This window comes from Anopheles maculipalpis, chromosome 3RL (genome assembly GCF_943734695.1).
Source record: "Anopheles maculipalpis chromosome 3RL, idAnoMacuDA_375_x, whole genome shotgun sequence".
NCBI classification, from domain to species: domain Eukaryota; kingdom Metazoa; phylum Arthropoda; class Insecta; order Diptera; family Culicidae; genus Anopheles; species Anopheles maculipalpis.
Window position 1 is genome coordinate 991,115 of NC_064872.1, and position 16,356 is coordinate 1,007,470.

The following is a 16,356-nucleotide window of genomic DNA, read 5'->3' on the forward strand; positions in this document are numbered from 1 at the left end:
AAGGTGATGAGAAGCAGCACGATCGTAGGATGAGATCGAACGCCTCCAAACCGTTTGTGTCTCCTTGCTTGCTGATCGACCGAGGAAAATTGATACTTCTAAGGGAAAGTGTTTGTTGTTGTTGTAAATCCACTACGATTGTTATTGTTCAAAAAAATAATACCAACACGGAAAATTTACATTTTGCATCAAAACGTCGAAAATGGCAAAACGCATCCGCTAGCAAATGAATGATAGACGAAAAGGCCGAGAAAGTGATCTGTGTGAGATTTATCTGGAGCTCCTCTACTAGGTACAACGATTGACGGATGAAATGTCATTCTGCTCGTATGGGAGACCATCCCATCGTCGTTGGATGTGCCCCCGGAACCCTCCTCCTGCAATTCCGTGGGTCCGTTTTCACCACAAAAAGCGAAAACACAAATATGCTTCGAGTGTGGAAGGGTGTGCTTAAGTACCGGTGGGTCGACCCCCACCCCCCGTGTCTGTGCGTGTGCAAAAACTGTACACAGCCCGGAAACACGATTCCTACTTACGTTTATTGGATCGTAAATAATCCATACGTTGTTTGCAGCATTGCAGCAGGGTTTTACTGGGACTGCACACTTTCTTCGCACACACTCTTCGGAGCAGCGACAACACGGAAGAATGCAATTCTTGCCTAGCTGGCAATCAATTCGCGATGCACTTATATGACGAACGTACGGTTAGCGTTGGCCGTGCACAATGTGAACACATTTCACACAGATCCGAAAAAAACAATAGCACAATAGAAAGATCACGACATGCAACAACAAAACAACGACGACGATCGTGAACAGCAGCAGCGAAAAAAGCTCCCGATTTCGTGTCCAGCGTTTTTGCTGGGTAGAAGAATCACTGCACACACTGGGCTCGGCGTACGATGGACGCATGGGTGAGTGACATTTGAGAAGATAAAATGGTTTGAAATGTTAAATAATCGAAAGAACGAGAAAACATTAATATGCAATTTTAGTTTTTCATAGATTGTAAAAATATTTGCGTGAGTTAAATCATTTTAAAATATATTTTTATAATTTTGACCGAAATTTTGTTCTATCGTTGATCGTTGTGAGCATTGGAGCAATCCAAAACATTGGCACCGATGTATGCATTCCTCGTTGGTAACCTGGATGACAAAATAAACCCGCTGGATGTATTTTACCCATACCATAAAATTGAACTACAATGTTTGCTGATTTTGATACATCGTTCGCAGTGCAAACTATAGCTAACACTGCGAAAATCAATACAATTTCGCTTGTTTTTGTTTAAATTTCAATGTATTTGTTTTGTTTTTCGTGTGAACTTTTTCTATTTCGTACATTGTGATTTGCACGTTTCGTTTAAATATAAAAAAAAATCCCCCCCCCCCCCCAGAACAGCGTCCCGTCGTCGCTTGTAAATCGACGTTATTATTTCTACTGAAATGGACGTTCCAGAAACTCGCTCTCTCGCTGGTTTTTAGTTTTCCGCGCTAGTTTTAGAGTAGGACATCACCGTACGAAAGGATGTAACATAATCGAGGGAAGGAAAGCCTCGTATGAGGGGCTTTGCAAACCGGTACATAAAAACCGGATTCTACTTCTTGGATCGCTATGAAACGAAAGCACGAAAGGGCTAACCATTTGAGGAAAGGATGACAATGAAACTAGGATGATGTTGAATCCATACGGTGGCTTTGCTCAAATACGATGGAGAAAAGGAATAGTCTAACGCGCCCTGTACTCTACTGTTTTGCTAGCTGTGTAATCCTGGCGTATTTTAATCTCCACACGACCTTGCCTTATCCTCATTTAAGCTATTAGTAATTCTATCGTTAATAGCAATGAAGAGAGGAGAGCGCCATTTGCGTTATATTTCTCAAATGCAAATGCAAACTTTTTTAATTCCGTTACTCTCGTTGGCTTTCTATCCGCTCTTTTTTAGCCCGCCACCCGAAAATACTTAGTAGGATTGTGCAATTTCTGTTTCTCGTTTATCGTTCTATTCTAATAACGGGCGGTTCCAAATGTGACCGTTATTGGTAAATTAAAAGGCAAAAACAAAGACAAAAATGAAAAACGATGTATGACAAACGTGCCTCGATGAGAAAACCTGACGTCGTGTCGTCGACGACGGGGATGATGATTATGATGATGATGATGACCGCATTAGTTGCGCTGATGGAGTTGTTCGTGTCGAGAAGCAGTTGTGGGGGGCGTAGGATTGGGCAGCAGATGAACAATTCAAGTTCAGTTCAGGCGGTTCAGTTCTCGCTCTTGCCAGTTCGTCGTTGGAGTGCCGCCGCTAGATCCTTCTTCATCGTTGCCTGCTGATTGGTGTCGGCCAGCGACTGAATACTTCGCAGCCCGTTGACGATGTCCTTCGTTTTGCCGAAGTAAATCTCGTTTAGCGTGTTGCGTATTTTGTTCTCCATGTCCTCCACAATGCGCCCGATGTTCGCAATATGTGGGCTGGATTCGCTCACCGGAGCATCTTGTTCGATCTAGCAAATAGAAAACGTATACCATAACATTAATATTGACCGTGTGTTGAACAACCAAAAGTAAGCATTACGACACCGAGTCGAAGATTCGGAACAACGGCCACAAAGTGAAAGTAAAACAGTGTTGTCTTATGAATAAACAACGCCGCGAATGCTTACAATGACATGGTAGCGTCATCATCATCACCATCTCGGCATCTCAGGATTGATACGCATTCTGCTGCGAGCACACAAAAATACGAATCGATGACCGATGACCGATGACGTGATGACGGGATGACGCGCTGTTTGGCGACTACCACACTTAAGGTTCATTCACTCGCGCTCAAACGCAATTTAAAATTAGCTATTACTCAAATGAGGCCAGCTGTATAGCGATGGCGGATTGCAGCTTACCTGTCTGGTGAGGCTACCACCAAGGTTGATCGTACCGGAACCCTGCCGGTTGGTCTGCAGCCACAGCATGGCGGTCGACGTTAGCTTGTAGTGTGCCGTCCGGCCGGAGCTTTTCTCCTGTACTTCCACCACATGTATCGAGTCCCAGCAGCCCTTCGTCTTCTGGTTGCCTTCGCCGGCCTTTTTGATCAAAATTACGCCGGCAAACCCGTGATCCAGATCCCACAGGTACGCGGACGATACGCCTCCCTCGTAGTACATCTCGCGGTACTGGTCGAAGGCAAGGTTTGCCTCGATTTCCAGCTTGCGTAGCCGTTCCGAGGGCATCGAACCATCTTCCAGCGGTGGGTCGTAAGTGTTCGACCAGGGCGAACGGTACGAATCCCCATCGCGATTGTAATCGCACAACAGGTAGTCCTTGCCCGTTTCCTTATCCTTCGCTATCTTTAGCGGCTGATCGACGGATGTCAGCAGATCCTCGCATAAGGCCGGTGCCAAATCGATCAGATCGATCAGATTCTTCTCTATCTGTTGTGGAGGCAGGCGTCGCATCAGGTCCAGCGCACAGTCCATTTGTTGATCCGTCTGTGAAGAGATCCGGCAATAAATACGATCGATCGAGCATGAGAAAATGGATTACGGTATTTTCCCCTCCCCGGGGCCTAGCTTAGATAAGCGGACCAGACGAGCATTGCGTGGATTGGAGGGGAGGGGATCTAACGATATTGATATCAGAACCAATTCCTGGGTGAACTTCGTAAAAGCGCCCCGCCCCGCCCTGTTAATACGGTGTGTACTTACCATAATGTATGCGTCACTTCCGTATCACAGACTCTTTTGAACGAAGCAAGACGATGATTAGCTAAATAATGCACTCAAAAACACACACCCGCAGCTACCAGGAGGCTCAGGCAAAAACAGAAAAAAACGCGAGGACAGGTACGGTTCTGGTAGGTCGGTCGGTGGTTCTCGCACTGCGTGTGTGTGTATGTTTGTCTTCGCTGCACAAAGATTCACGATAGTAGTGCGTGTGGCCACTCTTTTCACTTTTCACTACGCTCAGCAATCGGGCGACCGTGCGTGTTAATTCGTTTTCCCTTGCAACACACTCTGGCCAGCCAACGTTCCGATAAGAGCACCACCGAAACCGAGAGAAAGTAAAGCGAACGATAAAAGGAAAAAAATGAAAATAAGGAAATATTTTGACGTGACTAATCCGATTGCGAAGGCAACACACAGCGACGACGCAGATGACCACCGTGTTTGCTGTGCGTAGCCGATGTAGAATGTGATCGGTTTGCCGTGTGAATGCAGAAACGCTCGAAAAAAGGTTTGCAAATTGTACAAAATGCACCGAAATTGTTGCACTTCTCTTGTTTCCACTAACCAAATTATTTTTTGCTCGAATACGCAGCGACCTTATCGTTGACAGTGACAGTATGATGACAGCTTTAAATGATGTCAAAACTGGCAAAACAACGATACAGTGGGCGAATGTTTTGCACCTTCGGTCAAAATTTATTTTTAAATTTTCCGTTGTTTTCTTTCTTTCACGAAAGATGATTTCAACATCTAACACAATAGCGAACAATTACATAAAACATGATTAAATCCACGATGCTTTCTACCGCATTTGAACCCAGGAACATTACATTTATCTTGCTTCTTGAATCGCTCGAGGCAATCAAAATGAATTGTTAAGGAATCCGTCAAGGTTTATATTCATAATAATTGTATATTTATTTCTGGTTCGACCGTACGCGGCATAATGTATCATTTACAGTTCTAGCATGATTTGATCATTTGTTTATAGAAATAAAACCAACAGACATAACGAGTAACTTTGGACCTCACAGGAACTACATCCTCGGGACATATGTAAATGCCGTCGGTGTTGTAGGATTTTTGGAACGATAATGCATGTCTTTTCTTGATCCAACCCCACACCCCCCACCTACCCCCCCAAATATTTGTAGCGAGTTTTGATTGTTTATGAAAAATAAATATATTAAAGCTACACAAAGAATCCAGACGCGTTTGGCTGCTCCCGCAACAGATCCTAACATCGATCATCCTTTACTAAAGTTGGTTTGCCTTGTTTGGGGCTATAAAAAATTAGGCTGCTTCTATGCTTCAATGAAAGATTGAGAGTGAGAGTAAGAGAGCGAGACATCGACTTCCGTTTCCGGCTGCGCCTGGTCGATCGTTGAATCTACGTCGGTCGAGTATCTATGATGCAAACCGCGATTTTACTAGAACTAACAGTTAACAACGTTATTTATTCTAAAAATATGCCATTATCCTTCAAAAGGTTTTCTCGGTCTACACTAGTGCGCCACTAGTACCAGTTTCCGCAACAGGTTAAACTGATTCCAATTAACCCTCGTGAGGATTATCACACATGAGGGGGAAAACAGATGACAAGGACTTGTTGGCCCCGTTCTTAGGTTTTTTTAAAGAATGGCACAGATCCTTCCACGGTTCTGATCGATATGTCGCCGACTGTTGGCAGTGTTGCGCCCAGCGCCACTGTTAGGTCCGGTGCGTCCGGCACTACCGCCGGATTGCGTCGTCCCGTTGATTGACTTCAGCTCGAGGAACTCGTACGCTCCGCCATTCGTCGATGCTAACCGGACGTTCGTTTGTTCCCGCTGTAATCGATGTATTATGATTCGGTACACACCGATGATGTCACTGCGCGGTCCATTCGTTACCGCACGCGCTATCATGTCACCGGTAATACCGAGAGCCTTCATCAGGCGCCGCGTTTCCATCTCCAACGGATGCAAATGACGATTGCCTTCGGAGGAAACCGCCGTCGTCGGGTACATCATAAAGCGACCGTGCTCTTCGTCAATCGTACGATGCAGCTTTTCTCGCAGATCTATTACACGATCTGGTCGCGATACACTGTCCGGGCCCGTGAGACTTTCCGCCGACACTAATTCCATGGGTCCGATACGCTTCTTCAATGTACGTCCGAAAGAAAACCGACGCGGCTTACGCTCCTGACCGGGCTGACCACTATCCTTGCGATGGTTACCAGCCCCATTACCAGCTGCCGCGGGATCGTTGGTAAGCTGATTATTGTAGTTATTCGTACCGTTAGCGTTATTGTTATCCGTATTATTATTTGACACATCGTTGGATAGAATATCCTTGCTAGTAGTAAAATGGGAATGCTGATGTAGATGGTGCTCGGTGTCCGTCCCATCGGTCCCGTCCCGTGGATCCAGCTTGAGCGGATGCAGATAGTTCTCCTCCAATACACTAGCGGCACGCTTGGTGCTGCACGCTATCGTGCGCAGATTGGGGATATCCGGTGGATTATCTAGGCGTTCGTCCCGCGAGGATGAGGATTTCGTCAATGAGGACACGGTTGGTTGTTCGTGCCGATGATGGTGATGACGATGATGATGATGATGATGATGAAGGTGACGCTGATTGTTGTTGGCAGCACTAAGGTTGTTATCACGACTGGATGAGTTTGACTCGGGCGAGGAAAGGCGATCGCGTGCCGCAGGAAAAAACCAGAACAGTTTTTTTCGTCTTCGCCTAGGAACATTGTTGTTGGGGTTTCGAATTTGGCCGATGGTGGTTTGATGTTGGTGGTTCGCCCGTCCCAGCCGACCGGCATGATCCTGTGCGTATCGGAACCATTGGCACTCCAGCAGCTGCTCGATCGTCGGTCGTCGGGATGGTGTGTGAACCAGAATTCGTTCTGCAGCGAAAATAAAACGTTTGAAGGAACCTTAGAATAATTAAACCGATTCTGATCTCGCTGGGATTACTCACGAATTACGCGACAACATGGCACGCTCAGGCTGGTGGAAATGACAAATTCACCCTTTAGCACAGCCGTTCGTAACAGTGGTACTGTTGGCGCTTTGAAGGGCATACAGCCCTCCAGCATGAAGTATAGCAGAATCCCAAGCGCCCAGATATCTACCGGACCGCCGATGTAGTGATCGTCACTGAACAGTTCCGGCGCGGCGTACGGTGGCGAACCACAAAACGTGTCCAGATGCTGCCAGGGTCCGTTTACCAGCTGTGTGCTGAAGCCAAAATCGGCCAGCTTGATACGCTCTTCGCTTACAAGTAACACATTTTCTGCCTTGATGTCACGGTGCACGAAACCTAAACTATGCTGCGGGGGAAAAAACAAGAGGAATGCCGCGGGACATTAGCATGGTTCGTCATGGTGCGAGATTCCGGTAGTTTCGGTCGTACCAGATGCTTCACAGCCAGTAGCAGTTGTTGGAAAAGTAGTGCAGCGTGTGGTTCCTTGAGCGGGCCGACCTCCGTGATGCGATTGTAAAGCTCACCGCCTTGTACCCATTCGCTGATCAGATGGATCTTTCCCAATGTTTCTATCACTTCAAACAGTCTGTGGAAATGCAGAAAAGAGCATCGAGGTGCCAGGTCAATACCGAGGCATAGCATGGGCCCATCTTTTCCGAAGACACTTACCTTAAAATAAATGGATGGTAGACACACTCAAGCGTGCTTACCTCGCGCGACAACATGCGAAGCGCCTTAGCATCTAAACGACTGGTGTCCACTACCTTGATAGCGACTTTATCTGCAGTGCCGTGTGTAGAGAGCCCCGGACGAAATTGAGACATGTTCCGGTCGCAGTAATCGTAAACGGGAAAGGAAAAAAGAGGAAAAATAGCATTCGAGTGAAAAGTGTGCTCACAAAATCTGTTCATTTCATGTCAAATCACAATTATGGTGTTCTCTTTTCCTGTGACGTTTTCATTATCCTTTCCCGGAGGTTGCATATCCCGTTCCTTGATGGAGGTTAACGATTCTCATTAGTGGCTGCGGTTGAACTTCCACCCAAGTAGAAGTGAGAGTGTCTTGGACGGAGTCCAATGGATGGAAAGGCCGAACCGCGCATATCGGTACAAGGGAAACTACAAATGAAATAATCACCTTTGGTTAATTGATGAACAGCGAGCTTAACACGCGAGAAGTTGCCTCGTCCGATATCGCCGCAGAACCTGTACAGGCCGATGCGTCTGCCTAGCGCTACCTGTCAGCCGGCCCAGTCGCACCAAGTTATGCAGAGTACGGCCAACGGGCAGGACATCCGGTGACGGAACAATCAGGACGCGAAGGGACACGAAAACATGCAGAAGAAGGAGGGTACATTTTTAAACGACATTAATACACACACATTCCCTTTCGAGTGGTGGGTGTCGGGGGCAAGTAGTCGGAAAGGATCCACTCACACAGCGGACAAGTGTTATTTATCGGCGAATGGTGATTGATGAATAAAGGTGTTGGAATCCTTTTTCGACGCCCGGTGGTTGCAGGATGAATATTAAATGTGTTTTGTGATTTTGACGCACAGTTTAATTGAATGGTTCGAATTATAGAGGACAGCTCCAGTGATTTTTTTGTGATAACACATCAAGATTGTGATGGATAGAAAACTGCCGCAATGTCGCCTGGCAATTGTGCTGTTAATAAAATTGTTCAAAATGGTTCCAACATTGGGCAGTGTGGACACTCCACAGGGAATACTGTTCCATACATACAAACAGCTTGACTTTGTAATTATGCAGCAGTAATACACCTAGTTTGGCTCGCACTTTCTTTCTTGCATTCACTAGTAAATATTCATGAAATTAACATTCCGTAAAGCATAAAAAACGGTTAACAGCTAGAAGGACATAACAAAACTTCGATCGAAGCCGAAACAAACACTACTGGTTGAAATCTCGATTAACAGAAGTCACCTGGGAGTCCATTTCAGGTTCATGCTAGAATTGGGCCACTGAACCTTTTACCGGCGAATATTACGTACTGATGGACGGACGCTTGTGTTTGGAATTAAGTCATAAGAAGGTTCTAAAGTGGTATTGACTGTTACTTTTCTTTCACGTAATTCCTCTGCGCAATTAATAAGGATTCTGATTTTGGTTCAAGAACAGACTTCTGGCTCTCTAACAAACACATCAAATCAAACTCATTTCTAGTCACTTTCCTTCAGCCGCTTAGCAAGTAATGAGTTATTAATGCCCCGAAAATAAACACCGATCCAAGTGTGCCATAATTTCTGCTCAGGATGTCTTTCACCCCACCACCTCAGCAGCTTTGTAGCCCTAAACCCGTTGCCAAGGGGACCGTTAACTACCTCATGAAGTTCTTGGGGGGAAACCCCTCACGGCATGCATGGCTAATGACAGCTTTAGCATGTTCTTGTTTTCGATCTTTTTCTGCGACATTGTATCGGAATGTTTTTCACCCCACATTTGTGGCCAATCTGCCGGTAACCTACCAGCGAAAGCGAAAGAGTGTCGATTAGAAACGCGCACACCAACGAACATTACGCAATGCAGTCACAATCTCGTGGCGTGGTAACCATCCCGGTTAGGTAGCTCGCTAATTCACGCTCAAAGGTGGCGGAAATTGTTGGCCCGTTGTGCAAAACCATCCTTGCTCCACGCTTTGGCACGCTTCCGGAAGCCGATACCTCATCGTGTGGCGCGATAGGGCCCCCCGGTGCGGAAGTAACTCGTTAGACATTATTTGATCCGATAAGAAACACTCTTCCTTCTTTTGTAGCGGAGGTATACCCGACGAGGATCCTTGATGAGCAGTTAACGCCGTCATCACCATCATTACCTGCGCACTTGTGGTCAGCTAAAGTGGCGCTTTGTTTGGAAATTAATAATCACCCAATCTCGATGGCTGCTGTCAAGATGTGTATGTGTGTGTGTGTGTGGTTGTCGCGCCACGCGTGGCACGCGTGAGTGATTGATGGATATCGTTTGAACAAATGGAAATGAGCCGACCGTTGTTGGTGCTGTTGGACGAGTCTACAGGCTTACACTTACCTCTTGTGAGCAACGGGGGTCATTCTGGAGGGCGGTTGTGTAGCGCTGATAGATTGGAGTTTTCGGCGTCGGAACAGCTGATGCTAGAATGCCTTGTTCCACTGCGGGAAAGAAGGACAGCAAAACAAAAACAAAAAGTAAACGAAGCGCGTATTTAATTAGGACTCCATCATCTTTGTTCAGGGGCTGCGCGTGATATGAGGATGGCACTCCATGTAATTAAGCGCAGGATAAATATTTGATCCGACAGCAGGGCAGTCGAAAAAAGGTACTAATTAGCTTGGATGTCCATCATCGTAATGGCCCATAAGTCCAAACGTTTAAGGCTAATCGAAATAGGAATCAATTTGAGCATCGGAAGGAAATGGTGGGAATGGGATGGCTATCGTTGAAGAAAACGCAACACGCAACACGAAGAACTGGGACAACGAGGTGCAGAGACAGGGCGACCTAACAAGCAGAATACTTACTGATACATCTTTTAATTTGGTAGAACACTGCTGAGCACTGTTGTGTTGAGGAACGATAAAAGCATGTTAAAATGTGACATCATACCCCTTATGCCTTGAAGGATCACGGTCACATTTGTACATTGGGTTTGGTGAAGCTGCAGTGTATTTCGTTCTGAAAATGTAACAATAAAAAATTGCTTTAATTTTTGTAATTACATAGTGTAGAAATAAATAAGTCTAGTCTTCTAATCAACCCAACAGAAATCGGATAAACAGCGCAAAAGCGAAGCCGTGCAGATTAGCACAGTGTTAAGATTATAAATCAATTATGAGTTCTAATAAACACATCACAACTCCCCTATTGCCTTGAGGACGAAGAGCGTGCATTCTAATCCAGCACCCGCTTGTCCATTGTTTGTTCATCTAATATTTGACAAAGTGTATAAATAGCTCGTCGATCAGAGACGACGACGACGCCAAGAGGTGTTAATTGAAGCTACTTCGTTGCGGATTAGTAACCGATACCGACGCGCGATCATTTTTAATGTACGCCTTCCCCTTTTTGAGACGGGAACCGAAAACAACTATCGAACGAGGAAAGAACAAGGACACAGGCTGGTTGCTGGTTGGTTGTTTGCGTGCGCTGGTTTAATGAAATTTCTTTACAAGTGCCATCATAGTAGCGCATCGCCAAGTTCCGCGGGAGGTTTAATCGATCAAACGAAACAACAGCCCAGCAGCGAATGAGTGAGGTGAAACTGTTCATCAATGGACCCGTACCACCGAAAAGGCGCCAAACAGATCGACCGGGGTAGCTGTCCCGCAAAACAGTTTAACTCCCATTTGCACGTGAAGAGAGAGCTTACGTTTAGTGGTGTATAAAATCACCTTATCACGCTAACCTGATAGACGATTTCTCGTACAATCACACATCCACCGCACCGAACTGAACCTGAACAATGGAGCCCACCACTTGAGCCTCGAATCAAAGTCAATTATCATGTTCTCAGGCGGCCGAGCGCGTGAGCCCGCCACTAACCGGCTTTTGCTAGAATGGGGGGGTGCTAAATAATTTCACATTTTTATTGATTCGTTTCGCGCGCTTCCCGAAATGAATCCATTAGGACCCCCCCCCCCCCCCCCCCCCCCGAACGATGGCTGTCGCAAATAGATGGTTTCTATTCCTATTTGGAGCATTATGCAGCACAACCTTCCAATTCCGGATCAGAAAAGGGTTTTTTTAATGGGAAAAAGGGGACTTGAGGCATTGCTTGGTTCTGGTTATTCAGTTATGATGGCACGCTGAAAGTGATACCTTACGTCCGGATACGATCCTATTACAGCGTAAATGATTGATTAGTTAATGGAAAATGGTTGCTTTTCAATAACAAAATTGGGAGAACCGGTTCCTCTGTGTACGATAGTAGCCCACGACAACGATTCGTCCCATCGGCATCGGCGTTGTGTCGCTAATCGTCCTTAACATAATCTCCAGGTTCAAGGTTGTTTGAGTTCAAGACGTTATGCCACTCTATGCGCTGCTGGTGTGTGTGTGTTTGTGTGCGCGCGTTGTTTGCTTTGCCGGTACCACACGAGGAAGCAAGTCGAGCATTCGTATTGATCCTTACCGTTCCGAGAAAGAGGTGTGTCGGGTGGATTATTTGCTCCAGCAAAACGACCACTAGGGGGTACCAGGATAATACGGGGTTCGGCGTCAAATGGTCATACATGTTTTATAAACATACTTCAGCTAAACATGTTCAGTTGTGTTATGAAGTGAGAGATCCTCCTAAACCACAGTTTGGAAGAAGTGGGAAGGAACAATCAGAAGAAAACTCTCATTTGGCTTTCATTAGGCTGGCTGTTACTTCATCGGACCACCATACCTTTACAGACGAAAAGATTTAGCTGCGAACGTTGAGCCCCTGGGAGCTGTGGTACGCAACATGCGCCAGGCAGTAGGTTGTGTTGGGTTGGGTGGGTATAAAATCAGTTTTATTTGAAATCGATATTCTAGCCAGGTGAGTGCGTCTCTGATGTTTCGTTTTTGATACAATACACCACCACCGACCAAACACCGACATCCGCACAGTAACAGCGTGTCGAAGATTCGGAAAACCTCATTTGGAGCATTTTGAGCATTTTCGTTAATTAAAAATAAATACGAATCTCTCGAGCGTTCTTCACTGGCTGGCACTTTCGAGCAATCATATTAAAGCGAAAGGTCGTGCTCTATCGTGGACTTATGCAACGCATGCTAGAGAATACCCACCGGGGGATGATATAACTTTAAAAGTGGACGCGGTCTGAATCAATCATTCCCACCAACCAACCCGCCCGCAAGATGGATGAGTTTTTAATTTACTTTGTGGTGTAACACATACAATACCTTCCTATCTGCTTAATTTTTTTATTTCTACAGAATTTCAAACAGAGGCACAAGCACAATTGGCGGTACGAAAATAAAAGAAATAAACAAAAAAAAAATTATCTAAGGAGCCAGAGAGGAGGTGTGCGATAAGGAAAAGCCTGCTGGCGTATCAGATAAGCGGGGTTCTATTTGCGGACCCAAAAAACGGAGGACCCACACAGGCGGAGCAAAAGCATGCCATGAAATTAGAATCAATACCACCCGGCGTCACCATAAACACTATCTCGAGCGGTAATAGTTGTCATAGAAGAACGCGGACTAAACAATTTCGCGTAAGTTGCTAGGTAAGTGGGTAAGTGACCGCACGAGTAAGATAAGACGATGCACAAAAATACACTGGATGACGGACGCAACCACACAAAGGTGGTGGTGACGTGTTTGTAAAACCCGGAATCAAGATTTACGAGGTTTCTATTGCACACAAAGCCGTAGCATAATAATGCAGCACTTGAAACCTCCGGAGGCTAGGCGTACCAGGCGAGGTCAGCCCGTGTTTTGAGTTACGGACACTACTTCGACACACACGGGCTATTATTTTGGTTATACTGGGTGAGTTTTTTTTCCTCTCTTGCTTCTTTCACTTGCGAAACAGTTTCTTGGAGTGTTTGGAGGACGTTCTGATTTAGGAGAAGAAAGCATCTTAGTTCGGTGGGGTGTGATGATAAACGTGTTGCTTATCTGTTGATTTCTCTGATCTTCTTTGCAGCTTGCCTTTCCACTATCGTCCGACCTTTGCTCTCCCCCCCCCCCCCACCCCCCAGTAACCCCAGGAACTACCTCAAAAAATGTGCCCTGCCGTTGGAAATTCTCTAACGGCAACCTGAACAATCGCTTCATCATACCGGAGTCCACTCCTGGAGTGTTGTCGTACCGTCGAGCTCTCAATGTCAGCAATTGAGACGTTGTTGGGTACAATTGAATTAAAAAAGCGTCCGCCTTATCTAGGCGTGCCGCGAGATACCTCCACCAGACCAGAGACCATGTCCCCTGTTGTTGTCTCATGAAAACGCGTTGCGTTTCGAATCTGACCCCGTTTGATGAAAGCAGTGGCGATAGTTCGTTGCAAGTCCAAAGCAACCTTGTGCTCACCGGTAGTAGTCACCACTATTGCATTGGCCCGAAGGAATTGAAACCCAGTCGTATAAACTATCGATCAATTAATGTGTCGAACGTATCGATCGGAGTGTTTGAACATATACCAGAAGAGATATTAGCCAGCGTAAGAGAGGCGAATGTAGTCTCTAAGACTCAAAGCCTCTGGAAATTAAAAAAAAAGTAAGAATTAGCCCGCGTCGTGTCTTCCGAACGAGCTGAGAAAAGTTTCTGAACAACAATCTTCGAATTTGTTGTAAATTGTTGCCTTTTATAAACGACGGAAGTGAAGTGCCCAAGCAAAAGTGTGCATAGTTTGGAGAAAGTATTTGAGCAAGTAAAGCACATCCTACACCTTATGCAGTTAACACATCGTCTGGAAAACTTTTACAACACAGTTAAACACCTAACTCAATCTGGATATGATAACTTTGGCACAACGGAAGAACGAACATCAAATTAGGTTTGCCCCCCATCACATTACCGGTGATACCTATGAGCCAGTCGTGTTTATTAGTTTGTAAACTGTCGCTTCTTCGAGCAAACGTTCATTTCCCGCTTTCCCCACACACCGGGACTGTATGGTGCGGATACGAGAAACAAATTGATGCGACACTTGATGCTGCTTAATGTTGTTATAAATAGTTTTCATTCCGCACACAGCGATGCTGATGATGATGCGAATGACAAGCAGCGAATTGGAGCGTGTACGAGCAAACTTAACTAAAATGTCACTAACTGAATCTCCGCTTTTCGCTATAATGTGGTTCGGGATAGTTTCGCGAAAATAACATGCCCTTCTCGCCCCATCGTATAACATTTCATTTTTTCCCACTTCCTAAGTAAATGAGGGCGAGTGAGATACACAGGCGCAAAAGTATTGAAACCTCATCGCTCTTCGCTTTATCTTGGCAGTACGTGCTTGTCTCGTGCTGTTTGTTTACACGAGAATCCGCCGCCAATGTGTACAAAATACACACTCAGGAAAGCATACCATCCTGAAAGGGCCGAGGATTTGCCGTTGGTAAAGTAGCTGTCCCCGGTGATGCAAGAAGATTGGTTTTTGGAGTGCAATGCAATGAAAGGAGGAGGAAGCATGGATTTAATCGCCTTAAGCGATCATCGTACCATCGTGTACGAGAAGGCGCTTTTGTGAGCGATGTCTTCCTGCTGTAGATGCCGGATGTACGGGGAGTTGTTTTTCTAATATGACTCCTTCTCGGATGTTGATGGTAGTTTCTGAAGCGATGAAGCAAACTATCCATAAAAATATGCACGAGTAATGATTACACCGTTTGTCCAAGTACTCACAGCGCATCTTGTTGGCGGATCTGGATTCTATTTTTCGCGCACGAGTTTCGAACACGAGTTGCCTAATTATCATAATCATTCCAGGGTCCACACTTTAGCTGCTTTCTTCCATGCGAAGCTAAACAATATTTGCATTGCGCTCGCCATATCGTCATCACTATTATTATCATTCCTATCATGGCGTGTCATGATGGGGAGGATTTTGCAATTAAAACCAATTGCGCAAAGCAGAGAGAAAAAAAAAACTAAACAGTCGTGGAGCATGCGGGAACGTACGACCTTGAAAACAAAGTGGAGTATCTTCAATCGATGATCCTGGTAGTAGGTCCACATTTTCGCACCTGAGTTAAAGTAATGGGCGGTAATCGAAATTGACTATTACTGCACACGAAAAGTAATTGAATTCGAACGACAGCTGGAGCAAAACTTCACAGCCTTGGCGTGGCCAAGGACTATCGGCCCAAGGGAACTTATGTTCACTGCGTTGACAAAATGGTCCAGTGGCACGAATGCACGGCCCTGGTACATCCAGTCTGCTCGGAATCCTTATGTAAATTACAATCATAAAGTGCAGATTGTAGCTGACCCTCTGGTGTGGAGTGGAAGCAGTCTACTGGCGAAAAGCGATAGAAGGAGACGTTAAATCAAAAACATATGTTACCAAACGGTGGAGGGGACGATAGGCCAGCTGTTTTCCGTTTGGCGTAAATTCTAAGCCCAATGGATTGGAAGATACTTCATTGATACTTACTGGTATACACAGGCTTGAATTGTTTTGCCCAGCAAGAGCAAAAAGAAAGAAACTGATTTAATGTAGAGGTTCTAGAAATGTTTTAAGAGGTGTTTACAATGCCATTGGATAGCAAACAACGACCGTGTGCGGATCAGGCGTAGAGAATTGCGACCGGAGGGACGAGGCGCATTCGAGAAAGACATGTACATCGGGCATGCAAATTGTGTAATTTAAACCAATCGCCGCTATTCTTCGCTTTGGTGAAATTGTAGACGATTGCTGTATAAATATGTAATCATAAGGAAGCCGTGATCGCACATTGGAATAATGTTTGCCCTAGTCGCGTTTCGTTGTCCCTGGTCGGGTGGTAGACGATGACTGCTAAGCATTGGTAGACGATTTCAAGCTATCGGAAGGGTTCACATGGGTGTTTGTGTCTGCCGATTTGGTTTTGAGTTCGAGTTGAATTTAAGGATGCAGCATTTTTTTCTGGAACGGAACGAATCTAGCAGGTTCGAAACGCAATTCACATCACCACTTCCAACTCACCTTTTGCTGCCGATAGTTGTCAGGATACTTTCGTT

At 45.6% G+C, this 16,356-nt stretch overlaps 4 protein-coding genes across 5 annotated transcripts in view; 1 reads left to right on the forward strand and 3 right to left on the reverse strand.

The window, feature by feature from the left end:
- The window catches only part of LOC126565207 (F-actin-capping protein subunit beta), a 36,538-nt gene extending 32,716 nt beyond the window's left edge, over positions 1-3,822 (reverse strand). Inside the window, exons 1-3 of the mRNA XM_050222362.1 lie at positions 3,707-3,822; positions 2,906-3,490; positions 2,247-2,509 (exon numbers count right to left, since the gene is read on the reverse strand). Of these exons, the coding sequence (XP_050078319.1) occupies positions 2,270-2,509; positions 2,906-3,490; positions 3,707-3,709 (828 nt within the window). The 5' untranslated portion in view covers positions 3,710-3,822 and the 3' untranslated portion in view covers positions 2,247-2,269. The remainder of the gene's footprint in view (positions 1-2,246; positions 2,510-2,905; positions 3,491-3,706) is intronic.
- The window catches only part of LOC126565594 (mediator of RNA polymerase II transcription subunit 11), a 103,763-nt gene that overhangs the window by 58,901 nt on the left and 28,506 nt on the right, over positions 1-16,356 (forward strand). The gene's annotated exons all lie outside the window — the stretch shown is intronic.
- Positions 1-16,356, reverse strand: part of LOC126563728 (serine/threonine-protein kinase Tor) — a 236,255-nt gene that overhangs the window by 53,056 nt on the left and 166,843 nt on the right. The window lies entirely within an intron of this gene.
- Positions 5,329-10,309, reverse strand: LOC126564224 (probable serine/threonine-protein kinase MARK-A). Its single transcript, XM_050221206.1, has 7 exons — positions 10,224-10,309; positions 9,754-9,854; positions 7,844-7,943; positions 7,376-7,487; positions 7,136-7,292; positions 6,701-7,052; positions 5,329-6,626 (listed from the first exon to the last, which is right to left on the reverse strand). Coding segments are annotated over exons 1-7 (2,091 nt in total). The 5' UTR covers positions 10,225-10,309; the 3' UTR covers positions 5,329-5,358.